This window comes from Hemisphaericaspora subhashii (genome assembly GCF_019202705.1).
Source record: "Hemisphaericaspora subhashii strain CBS 10753 chromosome Unknown scaffold181, whole genome shotgun sequence".
NCBI classification, from domain to species: domain Eukaryota; kingdom Fungi; phylum Ascomycota; class Pichiomycetes; order Serinales; family Debaryomycetaceae; genus Hemisphaericaspora; species Hemisphaericaspora subhashii.
The window spans coordinates 1-14,626 of record NW_026057486.1 but is presented as its reverse complement, the minus strand read 5'-3'; the positions used below and the strand labels follow the sequence as shown (position 1 = coordinate 14,626).

Sequence of the window (14,626 nt, the reverse complement as noted above, 5' to 3'; positions counted from 1 at the left end):
TTGGTTTTTTTAATAAAAAAAAAAAATAAACTTTTTTTTTTTTTTTTTTTTTTTTTTTTTTTGTTTTTGTTTTTTGTTTTTGTTTGATGATTTTGTTATTTTTCAGATCCGACCCGGTCAGGTTTGATTACGTAATCACGAAATTATCAAAAAATGTCATGCTATAACATTCCTTAAAAGAATAAGATAGTAATCAAGCTTAACTAGCAAATATAGGCTATAAGTTGATACTCTTACTTAATCAAAAAAATCCTTCCTTCGTTGGGGAAATTGGAGGGTTTATAAAACTTGATCAGGTGACCATTGACCGGATCTCAGTTTCTCGTGCCGGAAGTGTATATAAAAATTTTGCAACCTTCCCAAGGCATCTTCGTTTTCCTATACATTGTGCTTGTTATGAGATCAGAGTTGAAATCTACCTCATATCTTGGGAATATGGGTTAATTGTAGATATAATGTAATTTCAAAGGATGCGTTAATAATTTTGGTGTTGGAAATTTGGTTGGATTATTACGAAAAAAATTTGCAGCCATAATGGTTGATCAGTGAGAATTGATAAAATGAATCGAAGACTATCACAATATTTCTCGAATGCAAGAAAATTCATCTCAAATCGTCAGCGGAGTTGAAAGATACAGTGGAATATTAAGATTGTCGACAAACCTACTCCCTAAAATTTCCAAATTAGTTAAATCTTAAAGTTATACTTTTCTACCCTCTAACCTTATTACACGAATGCCAGTCTGAAGAACCCACAGGAAGTAGAAAATACATAAACTGCAGAAGACAATGGGGCTACAAGATGCTTTAAAGTGGACGAATCCACAGGTAGTTGAGAAGCAAAAATGGAGTCTAATTAATAATAGGAACAGGATTTAATTATGCGCCTTTGAGGTAGATATGAGAGATGTTGACAGAAAATGAGGGGACAATTATGTTGCATGAATAAATTTTTTTTCTTCAATCAATAAATGATAATGAATTTTGGAGGGTTTAATTTGATTTAAGATGGAGGGGTTAAGAAGAAGTTATCTTTTATTGATTGTGGGGATAAGTTCCCCCTTTTTCATTACAATATGATAAGAAGATTAGAATCGTAAAGAAACAATAAGACACGACTCTCTAATTAAGAAAAAACAAAGGAAATGCGAAGAAAATTATTTCACATTTTTTTTTTACAGTTTTGAGATTTGAGAATGTATAAATACTAGGGGGGATCTCCGCCACTGATTCACAAGTTTTAGATTCCTTTTTTAATGCCTAGAGCATCACACTTATCTAAAGTCTTAAGTAATAACATCCCGAAAAGCAAAAAAAAGACTATCGCCATGCCTTATTACGCAGTTGCAAAAGGTTCTAAGACCGGAGTTTATACCAATTGGAATGATTGTAAAGAACAAGTTAATGGTTATAGTGGAGCCAGCTTCAAGAAATTCAGCACGGCATCTGAAGCTAGTGCTTTTGTAAATGGTGGTGGATCTGGTATTTCCTCCAGTAGTAGTTCCTCCCGTGGTGGATCAAGCAATAGTAGTAGCTCATCGAGTGGTAGTTCAAGTTATGGTGGCAACTCATCATCCCATAGTGGGTCAAGCTACTACAACAGTGGGTCAAGCTACTACAATAGTGGGTCAAGCTACTACAATAGTGGGTCAAGCTACTACGATAGTGGATCAAGCCACTACGGTGGTAGTACTGGGTCGTCATATTATGGATCTTCGACCGTTTCAAACGCAAATACGAGTAAAGTTTCCAAGCCTTCAAAACCTGCGGCACAGAAAGTATATGTCGATGGTGCATCTAGAGGAAATGGAAGACACGCCCATCCTGCATCTGGATATGGTGTGTATTATGGACCAGGAGATTCTCGTAATGCTGCAGTTCCTTTAAATGAGGTTGATCCTCCCTATATTAAACCAACCAATCAACGTGCCGAATTGCATGCTGCAAAGCATGCACTTAAGGATATTCATACTCATTTGACATCAGGGAAAGCTACTGGACCAACCCAAATTCATTCCGATTCTAAATATGTAGTCAAAAGTCTTAATGATTGGTCGGACAATTGGAAATCTAATGGATGGAAATCTACAACTGGTCGTCCTTTGGCCAATTCTGATTTGATTCAAGAAGCCGTGGCTTTGAAAGATAAAATCAATGATATCTATAAAGAGAAGAATTGGGGAAATGTTGAACTTGTTCATGTTAAGGGTCATGCTGGTGATGAAGGAAATGAGGCTGCCGATAGATTAGCTAATCTAGGTGCCGATAAAATGAAAGGAAGAAAGTGATAAAGTCCCATAGAATATAATATTATTATAAATAGGGTTATTTAATAGCCTTTTATTTAGAGATATAGTTTAATTATTTAAAAATTTCTTATGAATGAAAGATATCAAGATGACTTAATCCATATTTCTATATATGATTATATATAATTAGAGACAAACAAAGCTACTCACTTTTGGCATTTTATGTAATATAGAATAACTTTATCAAGCAACAAGAAGCATATCTAGACAGAATAAAGATAATTTTTTAATAAATATAATTATTTAAGCTCATGTAAAATTTCTTCAAGGGCAATAAGGAAATGGTCAATGTGACCTGCAGAAACAGAGTATCCCATATGTCCAACTCTGAAATATTTTCCAACCAATGCTTTATGAATACCACCAGCAATAGTGAAGCCATTTGCATAGAGCTTTGATAATAATGCAGCACCATCGATACCTTCTGGGAAATATACTGCAGTTAATCCATGAGCAGCAACTTGACGAGATTTTGGAAGAATAGTCAAACCCAATTTTTCAACTGCATCCTTGAATTTTGTTGAGACTTGTTCATGATGAGCAAATCTAGCTTCCAAGGATTCATTCAAGATTTCATCAAGAGAAACTTTCAACGCAGTAATTGTTTGAATAGCAGGAGTTGCAAAATATGCTCCTTTACCACTTTCATAAGCTTTCATGATAGGTGTCCATCTCTTTAAGGAGGCAAAGAATGTTGTTTCTTTCTTGTTTAAAGCAATCTCAAGTGCTCTTCCAGATGCATATACAATGGATAAACCTGCTGGAACACCAATTGCCTTTTGAGAAGCAGTTAATGCAAAATCAATACCCCAAGCATCAAATTCTAAATCTTCAACAGCAATTGAACAGACTCCATCAACAATGATCAAAGTTTCTGGAGCGACTTTTTTAACAACTTCGGAAATAGCCTTGACGTCACTAACAACAGAAGTAGAAGTATCTACATGAGTGATAGTTATGGCTTTAAATTTATCCTTCTTCAATGCTTCTTCAACTTTTGCGAGTGGAACAACATCACCGACTTCAGCAGTAATGACAGTGACATCAGCACCATAGATACGTAAACAATCAGCAAAGGAATCGGAGAAGAACCCCGTGGATAATACCAATACCTTATCACCAGCTGAAATCAAGTTAGTAGCAGCGATATCCCAACCTAAAGTTCCAGATCCACTTAAGACATAACCTTGAGAATTTGGATCAGTTGATTTAAATACTTTACGTAAGTTTTGAAGTACTGATTGAAAAGTGGCAATAAATTCTGGAGAAGTATGTGCTTGAGAAGGAGTTGACATTGCTCCGAGAACTGGATCCGAGAATTCAATTGGACCAGGAATTAAAGTTAATCTATGTTCTGGTTGTTTGAAAGTCATGTTTGCTGTTTGTTGTATTTAGGAGTGATATAAAATGATCTTATAGAAAGAAGAGAGAAGAAGAAGAAGAAGATAAAGTGTTCTAGAAAAATAAAATTTGACAGGAGAAGGAGAAATTGGGAAAATTGAAAAATCCGAAAAATTAAGATTGATAATTTATGGTGGGGCAGTTTTACACTTTTTTATTATTTTTTTTTAGTGATAAATTTAAAACTTCAATTGTTTTTTTATTCCGGGGAAAAATTACAATTAATAAATCAACTTCGTTCCGAGGGTATTTCCAAATATGGAATATATAAAGAGACTGGCTTATCTTGAAGGACATTCTAATATGCCGCAGTCACATTATTCAACAACAATTGAGGTTTCAAATTATCGCCAATCTCAAGAAAAGTGACTCCTTCTAAGATAAATTACTGGGATCTTTCAATTTGTGGAATATAATTACATACAGGTCTATTCAACGTCGGTCTCGAAAAAGGATTATACAACTTTCTGAAAAATTGGTTATTTAATCAATGCAACCAAGATGAACAGATTCAAATGGAAACATTCCAATCGAGAATTCTCACCAGTTTGCTTTTCCCAATTGTATGAAAGAGTGGAGTATAATTCTCTTCTCTCTGGCAGAGCTTAACTATGCAAGGAATTCTCCTGCGATTACTTTTTTTCCTCTGATGATCCATCGTTAAATGTATGACAGAAAACAGGTCTGGTTGTCCCAAGGCAAGCTAATCAAAACAAATTCATCCAAGATGTCAGAGTCAGTTGAAGATTTATTTCTGAGTCAATTAAAGCAAATCCAAGCTTCATTGTTAAAACAAAACTCAACCAAAGAAGAAGATTCTGTCCCCATAATAAAAATATCTAAAAATGATTCCATGAAACGAAAAATTGATCAAATTACAACCAATCTTCAGAAGAAAGAGATAGTCATAATAGCAAGTTATTCCAATGGTATACCGAAACAGATATCTATAACAGAAATAGTAAAACAACAACTAAAAGACAATGGAAAAATAGTGAAACAATTCAATAAATTATCCAAGTTTGAATCAATATCAAATCCAAATGAGAAGAAGAAGCCAGAAAAGGAACCCACGGAAGATGATGAAGCATACAAGACTTGTTTGGAAAGTATTCGTAGTCCTCATATGTTTATATTACCAACTATGTATATTCTCCTTACTGTGGGTGAGCTGGTTGACCAGTTTGACCTCGGAGGATGGACAATTCAATAGATAATAGCACATTTTTTTCTATAGAGATCCATTATCATTGGAGTAAGTATTAATAGATAATTAAAGTTGTTGTTCTTTCGTAGTTTTGCCTTTGTAGATGTTGAGATGAGTTGGCTGCTTACACATGGGTCTGATCACGTGAGTAGAATATTTAACCAATAAAAATTCCCCATAATAATCCCAAACAACAAGCAGCAAAAAAAAAAACCCATTAATAATATTTTCAATCGTAAGATGTGAAAAGAGAGAGAAATTAGAAATTTGATATTGAAATCTTTCTTTAACAACTTTCAATAAAGGTAAACACAAAACATGTCTGAAGGCTTTAAATTCGAAACTCCTCAATTCGACCCAAGATTCCCAAATCAAAACCAATCCAAGCATTGTGCTCAATCATACGTTGATTATCATAAATGTGTCAATGTTAAAGGTGAAGATTTCGAACCATGTAAGATTTTTTTCAAAACCTTCACTTCTTTATGTCCACTTGATTGGGTTGAAAAATGGGATGACCAAAGAGCTGCTGGTAAGTTCCCAATTGATTTAGATGCTTAATCAGACTATTTTTTATAACGAAATAATACAAGAGAAAGGTGCTATGAAGGGACGACCATACAGTCCAGAATTTTGGTTACAATTTTTTTATAGGTGTTTTTTAAAACCACTTCCTTTAGCCTTTGTATAATCCCTTTAATGAATTGAAAGCCAGTGTTTTTTTTAACTTAGTTTGATGTTTTGAAAGAAATGTTATTTGTTTATCATTTTTGGAACAATTCAAGTTTTTTATATGAATGTAAATCGATATCATTTTTTACATAGTTTTAATACAATTATTATGAATTTGAAGTATAAAGAGACTACTATACTTTCCAGAAGATTAAGGTAATATATAGATAGTCTACACAATGGGTTACCAGAAGTCTTCTTCTACCCAATTATCATTTCTGAATTCATTTGAGCTTTGCATATTATCTTGTCCAAACAAATCACCATATGGATCATCTTTAGATTTCTTTTGAGCTTCATATACTTTATTTAACTCCTTAGCTTCTCTTTCTTCAAGTTTTCTTTCATTTGCAATCTCTCTAATTAATGAATCTTGTTTCTTTATGAAATCCTCTGTTGATTCCTCAGTTTTGGTTTTATTCAAAGTATTGATTATAGAATTTTCTTTCTTTACTACATGGATACGTTTGACCAACTTTGGGTTTTTGAACGTTACAGTTCCAACATCCATTGAACCATCAGTATGTAAATTCTCTACTGGAGTATAAATTATGGTAATATTATTTAATTTATTTGCTTTTATTGAATTTGCCTTTGTGAGTTGAGCTATTTGAATTAATAAATCTTCTTCAATAACAAATTTGTCAAATGATTTGAATGACTTGATTTGTTCTTTGGTTAATTGAAGATAAAGATGTGCTGATGAATAATTATCAACATGAAACCAAATGTTTTTAGGATGTGAATTTTTAATAAGAGGATCATTCTCAAATTTATCTTTACCCATATAAATTATAGCAGTCGTAGGTTCACTTGGAGAGAAGGAAAAGTCAGAAAGCTCATCTTTATCTTTCGATACTTTTGCTTTAAAGTAGTAGACCATTTCTTATTGGGAATCTTGGTGACTTGTAGATGATCTAAAGAAGTACTGAATCAGAAAAATACTCTGCCTGAAAAATATAACGTCATCTCATCACGACACGCTGACTCACCATCACACACGTCTATATCTCTCTTACTGAGAAGACACATCCTTTATTAATTATTCAACGGAAGAAGACTTCCATCTCGTTCCTTTAGACTTCTAGTCTGTTGTGAAGAAATTGAAAATTAAACAAAAGCCTAAAATTACGAGAAAATTGGAAAGCCCAATTGCCGTTATGTTCTAAAACCACAGAATCAGGAGAATCTTATAGCCAAGAAGCACAACGGGAACAATTTGTTCCTCTTTTGGTTTCTCAAAGATAACGATTCACATTAGATGCGTTAATGTGCAGTGGTAAAAGGGTCTAGATTGCCTCATTGCACGCGACAAAGTTCACTATTGTGGAACAATCCGGAATATTCACACCTTTGGCTCCGATATTAAGTAAGGGGGGCAGAATGTGTATTTTTAAAGACATACCTTACATAATCTCTTTTTCTTCTTGTTAATTGACCTTCTATTAAGAACCGGGTATCTGATTACAAACTTCTCGTGACCACTATAGTCAAAAACCATCCCCCCGTAAAGCCCATTCTGAAATTTTCAAAAACTGTGGTTGAAAAAAAAAGACTATTTTTACAACGCCGACCCCGGAGTACAATTCTTTCATTCGACTCATAAATCTGAGAGTATAGATGTTTCGGACATTGCTTATTAGATCGGTATACAAGAGACACCCTGCAAGTGTCTTGAACACTATCAAGAATCGTCTACCTCATGTCAAATATGACATAACTCATCATGCCAAGCTACTATCCATAGATTCCACCAGACATTATGCAACAACTAATAAGGTTGAAAATAATAGTAAACCAACTACAACAACACCTATTATACAGCAACCTCCAGCAGCACAACAACCAACTTCTTCACCACAGAAAGCTTCGGCAGTTATACCGGACCAGAAACAGAAACAGCCTGATACTACTGATGACAGTGAATCATCATCCACATCTTTATTTGGCCGGAAAATTTCCACATCAGAAGTTTTCATGTTAAAATCTCTCTTATCCACAATTTGGCCCAAGAATAAACCATCATTTAAGATTAGAGTCGCAATAGCATTTTCATTACTTATAGGAGCCAAACTTTTAAATGTCCAAGTTCCATTTTTTTTCAAATCAATAATTGATCAAATGAATGTAGATTTTTCATCGGTAGGAACTGCTGGGATTGCCATAGGATCAATGATTTTCGCCTATGGTGGTGCTAGATTTGGAGCAGTACTTTTTGGAGAATTACGTAATGCGGTATTTGCCAGTGTTTCTCAAAGTGCCATTAAGAGAGTGGCATATAATACATTTGTAAGATTATTGCATATGGATTTGAATTTCCATTTATCTAGACAAACGGGTGGATTAACCCGTGCTATTGACAGAGGTACTAAGGGGATCAGTTATGTGTTATCGGCAATGGTATTCCATATCATACCTATAACATTTGAAATTACTATGGTTTGTGGGATTTTGAGTTATAATTATGGTGTTCCATTTGCAGCTGTGACTTTTTTCACCATGTTGGCATATTCAATTTTCACAATCAAGACCACTAGTTGGAGAACAAATTTTAGACGACAAGCTAATAATGCCGATAATAAGGCAGCAAGTGTTGCTTTAGATTCATTGATCAATTATGAAGCTGTTAAATATTTCAATAATGAAATGTATCAAGCATCAAAATATGAATCATCTTTAACTAAATATCAAAATGCGTCAATCAAGGTTGCAACTTCCTTGGCATTCTTAAATGCAGGTCAAAATTTGATCTTTTCTTCTGCTTTAACTGCCATGATGTATATGGGTTGTCAAGGTGTTGCCGATGGCTCATTAAGTGTCGGAGACTTGGTGTTGATTAATCAATTAGTATTCCAATTGAGTGTACCTTTAAATTTCTTGGGTAGTGTTTATCGAGAATTAAAACAATCATTACTTGATATGGAAAATTTATTCCAATTACAAAATGTTGATATAATGATTAAAGACAATCCAAAAGCAAAACCATTAAATGTGACTCATGGTGAAATTAAATTTGAGAATGTTACATTTGGATATCATCCTGAACGTCCAATTCTTAAAAATGCCACATTTACAATTCCACCGGGGGAAAAAGTTGCAATTGTTGGACCATCAGGTAGTGGGAAATCAACCATTTTACGGTTGGTGTTTAGATTTTATGATGTTACTGAGGGAAGAATTTTGATTGATGGGCAAGATATCCGTGATGTAACCCTTGAATCACTTCGTAAGAATATTGGAATTGTTCCTCAAGAAACCCCATTGTTTAACGAATCTATTCTTGAAAATGTCAGATATGGAAGATTGGATGCAAGTGATGAAGAAGTCCAAAGAATGATTGAATCGGTTCAATTGGATAAATTGATTAAGGATTTACCAGATGGTGTGAATACTATTGTAGGTGAAAGAGGTATGATGATTTCAGGTGGGGAGAAACAACGATTAGCAATGGCTAGATTATTATTGAAGAAGGCCCCTATAACCTTTTTCGATGAAGCAACATCAGCTTTAGATACTCATACTGAGCAAGCTTTACTTAAGACAATCAGATCAATTTTCAAACAGAATGAAAATACCAATATTGCAATTGCTCATAGATTAAGAACGATTGCCGATGCAGATAAGATTATTGTTTTGAATAAAGGTAGTGTCCAAGAAGAAGGATCTCATGCTGCCTTGTTGGCTGATGAACATTCATTATATTCACAATTATGGAACATTCAAGAGAATTTGGATATTGAAAAGATGTTAAAGGAAGAAGAAGAAGAGAGATTAAGAGAAGAAAAAGAAAAGGAGCAGAAGTTATATTCGGGGAAATTGCAAAAATTGTAAATAGGTTTATGTTAGTTTTTATAGATGATTCAAAGTCCATAATAGATCTTTTTTTGGAACCGTCCCCCCTCAACGATTGTAGATCGGGATTTGATTGATCATTTTTTTTTTCTTTAATTTTTAGTTTAAAAAAAGAACCATCGTGGGGATTCGACCAAGTTTTTTATATCTTTCTTCTTTATCAATTTATTTCATTGTATCAAGTCAATTGAATCCAATTACCAGTTATAAATAAACTAAAAATAAAATAAAATGTGTAGATCAGCTAAGTGTCCTTCTTGTCGTATGTATAACTAAAATGAGTCAATAACTTCTGCTTTAGGGACAGACAGGAATTGATGGTGATAAGAAACCTAAAAAAAAATAGGGAGAAAAAGATAAATACTAACGAGAAAATCTATATTTAGAAGGTAAAACATGGATGGGTTGTGGTCAACATGTTCCATCTGCTATGAGTTCAGCTCCAAAAGAAGAATGGTGTACATGTGAATCTGCAAGTGGTGCCGAGCTTAATGGATATCCACCAAAGCTGGGTGATGGTAAGGCCAAGGTATAAAAAACTGTGTGTGACTAAGCCAAAAAAAAAATAAAGTTAGTATGGAAAAATAAGATTTATCCGCTAATATTTGCTTGAGTTTTATATTCCCATTGTTTTACTTAAAACAGAGATACGAATTCACACATTTCTTCGGTTTAAAATTACCGTTTTCTGTATGGATAGATAAACGTCTTTCCATACTTAATGATGAGATATAGTCATATAGTAGTGTATACCGCGTTTAAAATTCGAATGTATGCTTTTCTATTTTTAAATGTGTATGAAAGACAGATTAAGCTTGTATAGTTCTTGGCTACAAGCGTGGGTTTGTCTTCAGTTTAGAACAATCTAGAAGATACTTTGTAGAGGCTGTATTGATTGTCTTTTTTTATATTTAGCCTAATTGTTTTACTCTCATTTTTTGGTGCCCCTTCTTTCCCCTTTCCTTGTTAAATTTACACCGAATAAATTTGGTAAGAGAACGACACTAACTAGTTACATGTGAATTTTCATAACTAAGCACTCCTTTGAACCCCGAGGTCGACACGCCAAAACTAATAAATCGACAACTAAGGCGTTGAAAAACAAAGGCGAGAGAACAAGGGGGGGTGGTCGGTTACAAACTTCGAACAACAAAAACTTAAAACAACGATTTCTTCTATTCTTTCTCATACTGATATAAATAATTATCGTGTTTTCTTACATTTTGTAAAAAGTGTGTTTCTCTAACTGTAATTAACAACACACTGCGAAACAAAAAAAAAAGGGAGGGAGTGAATTTTGTGAAAATTTTTTTTTTATTGTGTGTTTTAATTTCTAATCTGTAAAAAATTTAAATTTAAATAAATTTACAACAATTTGCAAAAATTATAAAAACACATATAATAAAACATCCAAACAACAACACCAACCACCAATTCACCACCACCAACTCCTTTCAAAAACCACTCAATTCAGATTTTTATAAAAAGTATATAAATAGAACACTAATAGACTTATATCCAATTTTAGACATATAGACATCCCCCACCCCCCACACACTTTTCAATAGACTAAGTTATTTTCTTTAGATGAACTTTCAATTTCAATATCCCAACAATTCCAATTCTCATTCAAGTTCGATAAGAAACAAATTGAAGCAACTAAAGAATGAATTGACAAAACAATCATCAACAAATAATATTGCAACCACAACAACCATCTCGGCCTCGTCAGCAACAACAACCACATCCTTAGTCTCAACACCTGTAACAAACGCCTATTCATCTGTATCCGCAACTTCATCTCCTACCATAAAATCTAAACGTAGATTTCTCAAAACAAGGAGGGCTAATTCGTTACCTGCAGAAATGGTAATACCAAAGCAACAACAAGAACAGCAGCAACAGCGACAACAACAACAACAAGAACAGACCGAACAGCTTTTACTTTCTCCAATGACAACTTCAACAACCTATTTGCTTCAGGAAGAAGAAGAAATCAAACCAAACAATCATATGGCTCAAGAAGAGAATCTTATACCCCCATTGCCTCCAATTCAGAACGTATCCTTCCATTCACATCATCAGCATAGAAGTTCCCAACAATCATCAATTTACAGTACTTCCACCGAAGATCAAATTCTTACACAACACAACTTCTCATCATCTGTATCATCTGTATCTACCAATGGTGACGAAATTGAAGCCGAAAAGTATACGAATGAGCTGAAGGAAAATGAATTAGAGTCAGAAATAGAAGAGGAAGAGGTTGATAAGTTGGCAAATTCAATACTAAAGGTGATTAAAGTAGATAAGGATATACAATGGGGTATTTAGATTTTGGGTTAATTGGTTTTCATATACAACTTTGATTTTTCAGTTTTTTCAAACAAGTTTGTTTGGTTTATTTTATTTAAATGGTGTTTACGTTTTTATGAGGTTAAGATTTTATATTATTCATTTAGTTCATTGGTTTTACAAGTAACAGGCTTTTACTTTGGTTTATTTAGAAATATTGTATTTAGAGATAATGCATATTTGTACATATGTCTCTCTCTCCCTCTCTTCCTAGTAGCATCTTTATTAATTGTAATTACTGCATGTATCTGTGGAGGTAAGTTCCCCTTTTCCCATGTAAAATCCGGTTGCCAAGCTTGCTGTTTTTTTGTTTTGGCAGCCAATCAATCAATTTCTCAACCACTCGGAGTCCTTGGCCGATTTCCCCCTTTCAAGTATGAATCGAAAAATACTAATTAAGCGGATACAAGATCATTGCACTTGATCCGTTTTGTAGGGATAATGTCGCTGATGACAGTTTTACTTTCTATTTGCGATTCAGAAGTATGACATACATTGCTACTGTATATTTCTTAAGATTGTTATCGCCGTCGGTAGATATAAAGTCAGTCACCTGTACTTTTGATTTTTTAGCTTCTACATAGTTAAGAGCGTTTTACAGCCCCAATCATTTCACACTTCTAAACTTCCAAACAACGACTCGGTCAGTAGGTATTATATTACACCCCAATAGATTGAATTTATAGTCTTATTCATCTAATTTAACAAAAAATGTGGAATCTGTGGATAGCGATTTTTTGTTCGTTTAATGCCTGTTCTTAACTATGTAAAAATCAAAAAAATACATCGGCTTCCACAGATTCCACATTTTATGGTAAAGGTGACAATTAAGCCCCATACACTCAATCTATAAGGATGGCTTATGCTGATCACCGAAGAAGAAGTTATTTGGAAGTTCAGAAGGGTGAAATAATTGGAGCTCTAAAACGCTCTTAACTATGTAGAAGCTAAAAACGGTCAACTCCTTTTACTCTGCATCCAAGTGTCCTCTACCAACACTTTTCATGAAAGCATTTTTAGGTCAAGAGATGCCCATCGACCATAAGATACATACATAGAGGTCTGAAAAGAGAAAGGACCGTACGTTTCGATGTATGGCTGTTGAAATTGGAAACATTGGATATAATTGGCATATAATCGTCGTTCTTGTCATCTATAAATACAACTTTTACATAGCTTTCAGCTGATTGTTCAACATATGACCTTTAGTCAATTTTATATTGCTAAGAATGTGTCTAAATACTAAAATGGTTGAGATAACGGTGTGTAAGAGAGTGCAAAAGAGCATTTTTTTCTAGTATCACTAAGGAGGAAATCTACTTTACGCACGACTTAACAGTAATACTTAATTGGATAGATCCTGATAGGCTATGACATCTTCTTATTGAAATGCATTGCATCTGAATATAAATTAAACGGTTAATCTCTTATAGAAGGGATCGAATCACAACTATTTATAAGGTTGCAAAAAAACTTTAAATCTTGATAAAATGATTGCAAATTTTATCAGAAACTTATCATTCATAGATTACCTCTCTTTTATAGTTAATTGCTTAAACATACTTTTTAAATACAGTAAAACTAACATAGGAAACAGTATCCAAGTTGGGAAAAATCTTAAAGATTCCCTTTTATTATAGTTTTGACGAACAATCTGTTGAAATAAAGTACCATTTGCTGCAAAAAATTGGTCTTACAATCGCTTTTTAATTTTAAGTAAAATAAGACCAAATATAAGAAAAACAAGCAAATATTGCCATAAGCTTAATGTAAAATTGGAATTATTACATTTTACTTTAAATTTCATAAGTTTTAGCATAAGTAAATCTCAATTCCCAATGCATGGGTCGAACATTAGATCTTAAAATTACAAAAAAAAAGACAATTTTGCGGTGCATGATCTAACTAACTGTGCCAAATGGTGGTGAGGTGCATCAAAAAGTCTTACCGAATTGGGTGATCGCGGCATTTCACGTGCAAATCATGTGACATAATGCACGTGACCTAAGTTACACAAAACCAGAGGCACGTGAAAGTCACACGAAAGTCATGTGAATTTTGTCATGTGATCAAAATCTAATTTGACGTCAAATCGGCTGTTCCACTAGGTCTAATGAAGAGGGTCTATACCCACTGGTCTATCTCATCATGTATCTAATAATACATATCAATTTTGTCATCAATACTGAGGAGTTGACCCATTTGTGAAAATTTCCTTAAATGAAGTTCTACAAGGGTTTCAGCTAAACTTGAACCCTTCGATATTACAACATAAGCTACTGTCAATATTATAATTAATTCAGGGGATCCCATCGCCAGTGCATTTCCTTTTATTGGCGATTGAAATCTGGGTTGAATTTTGCCTTTGTGGTTAAAGACTTTGCTTTTGTGGTTAATGTAGTTTACAAAAAGGAATTTCTGTGGCCGGCTAATTTTCGATCCTCATCCAATTTGCTTCAAATCATGCGGAAAGTAATCTCCCTTCTTTAATCATTACATTCTGATGTTGATCTATCAATTTGGTTAACATGTGGTTGAAATAATGCTTGTTGAAATATCGATTTGAGGTTGCCAAGTTTACAAAAAGAAGTCCACAAAAAGGAATTTCTGTGGGTGGCTAATTTTCAACCCTCTTCCAATTCGCTTCAAATCATGTGGAAAGTAATCTCCCTTCTCTTGTCATCACATCCTGACATTGATCTATCAATTTGGTTAACATGTGGTTGAAATACTGCTCGTTCAAATATCTCTTTGTGGTTGCCAAGTTTAC

At 33.8% G+C, this 14,626-nt stretch overlaps 7 protein-coding genes across 7 annotated transcripts; 5 read left to right on the top strand and 2 right to left on the bottom strand. All coding sequences in view use genetic code 12, as the record gives it.

Moving 5' to 3' along the window:
- Nucleotides 1-1,256: 1,256 nt before the first annotated feature.
- On the top strand, nt 1,257-2,288 carry J8A68_006140 (RNA-DNA hybrid ribonuclease; the record flags this gene model as incomplete). Its single annotated transcript, XM_049410280.1, has 1 exon — nt 1,257-2,288. One exon carries the CDS (start codon nt 1,257-1,259, stop codon nt 2,286-2,288), a length of 1,032 nt encoding a protein of 343 aa, XP_049260591.1.
- Nucleotides 2,289-2,548: 260 nt separating this feature from the next.
- On the bottom strand, nt 2,549-3,682 carry J8A68_006139 (pyridoxal-phosphate-dependent aminotransferase family protein; the record flags this gene model as incomplete). The annotated part of the gene is made up of 1 exon (XM_049410278.1): nt 2,549-3,682. One exon carries the CDS (start codon nt 3,680-3,682, stop codon nt 2,549-2,551), a length of 1,134 nt encoding a protein of 377 aa, XP_049260590.1.
- Nucleotides 3,683-4,374: 692 nt separating this feature from the next.
- On the top strand, nt 4,375-4,923 carry J8A68_006138 (uncharacterized protein; the record flags this gene model as incomplete). The annotated part of the gene is made up of 1 exon (XM_049410277.1): nt 4,375-4,923. The coding sequence occupies one exon, from the start codon at nt 4,375-4,377 to the stop codon at nt 4,921-4,923; it is 549 nt and encodes a 182-aa protein (XP_049260589.1).
- Nucleotides 4,924-5,235: 312 nt separating this feature from the next.
- J8A68_006137 (cytochrome c oxidase subunit VIb) lies at nt 5,236-5,478 on the top strand (the record flags this gene model as incomplete). Its single annotated transcript, XM_049410276.1, has 1 exon — nt 5,236-5,478. The coding sequence occupies one exon, from the start codon at nt 5,236-5,238 to the stop codon at nt 5,476-5,478; it is 243 nt and encodes an 80-aa protein (XP_049260588.1).
- A 355-nt stretch (nt 5,479-5,833) lies between these two features.
- Nucleotides 5,834-6,532, bottom strand: J8A68_006136 (uncharacterized protein; the record flags this gene model as incomplete). The annotated part of the gene is made up of 1 exon (XM_049410275.1): nt 5,834-6,532. The coding sequence occupies one exon, from the start codon at nt 6,530-6,532 to the stop codon at nt 5,834-5,836; it is 699 nt and encodes a 232-aa protein (XP_049260587.1).
- A 737-nt stretch (nt 6,533-7,269) lies between these two features.
- ATM1 (ATP-binding cassette Fe/S cluster precursor transporter) lies at nt 7,270-9,480 on the top strand (the record flags this gene model as incomplete). Its single annotated transcript, XM_049410274.1, has 1 exon — nt 7,270-9,480. The coding sequence occupies one exon, from the start codon at nt 7,270-7,272 to the stop codon at nt 9,478-9,480; it is 2,211 nt and encodes a 736-aa protein (XP_049260586.1).
- A 1,608-nt stretch (nt 9,481-11,088) lies between these two features.
- Nucleotides 11,089-11,835, top strand: J8A68_006134 (uncharacterized protein; the record flags this gene model as incomplete). Its single annotated transcript, XM_049410273.1, has 1 exon — nt 11,089-11,835. The coding sequence occupies one exon, from the start codon at nt 11,089-11,091 to the stop codon at nt 11,833-11,835; it is 747 nt and encodes a 248-aa protein (XP_049260585.1).
- Nucleotides 11,836-14,626: the final 2,791 nt, after the last annotated feature.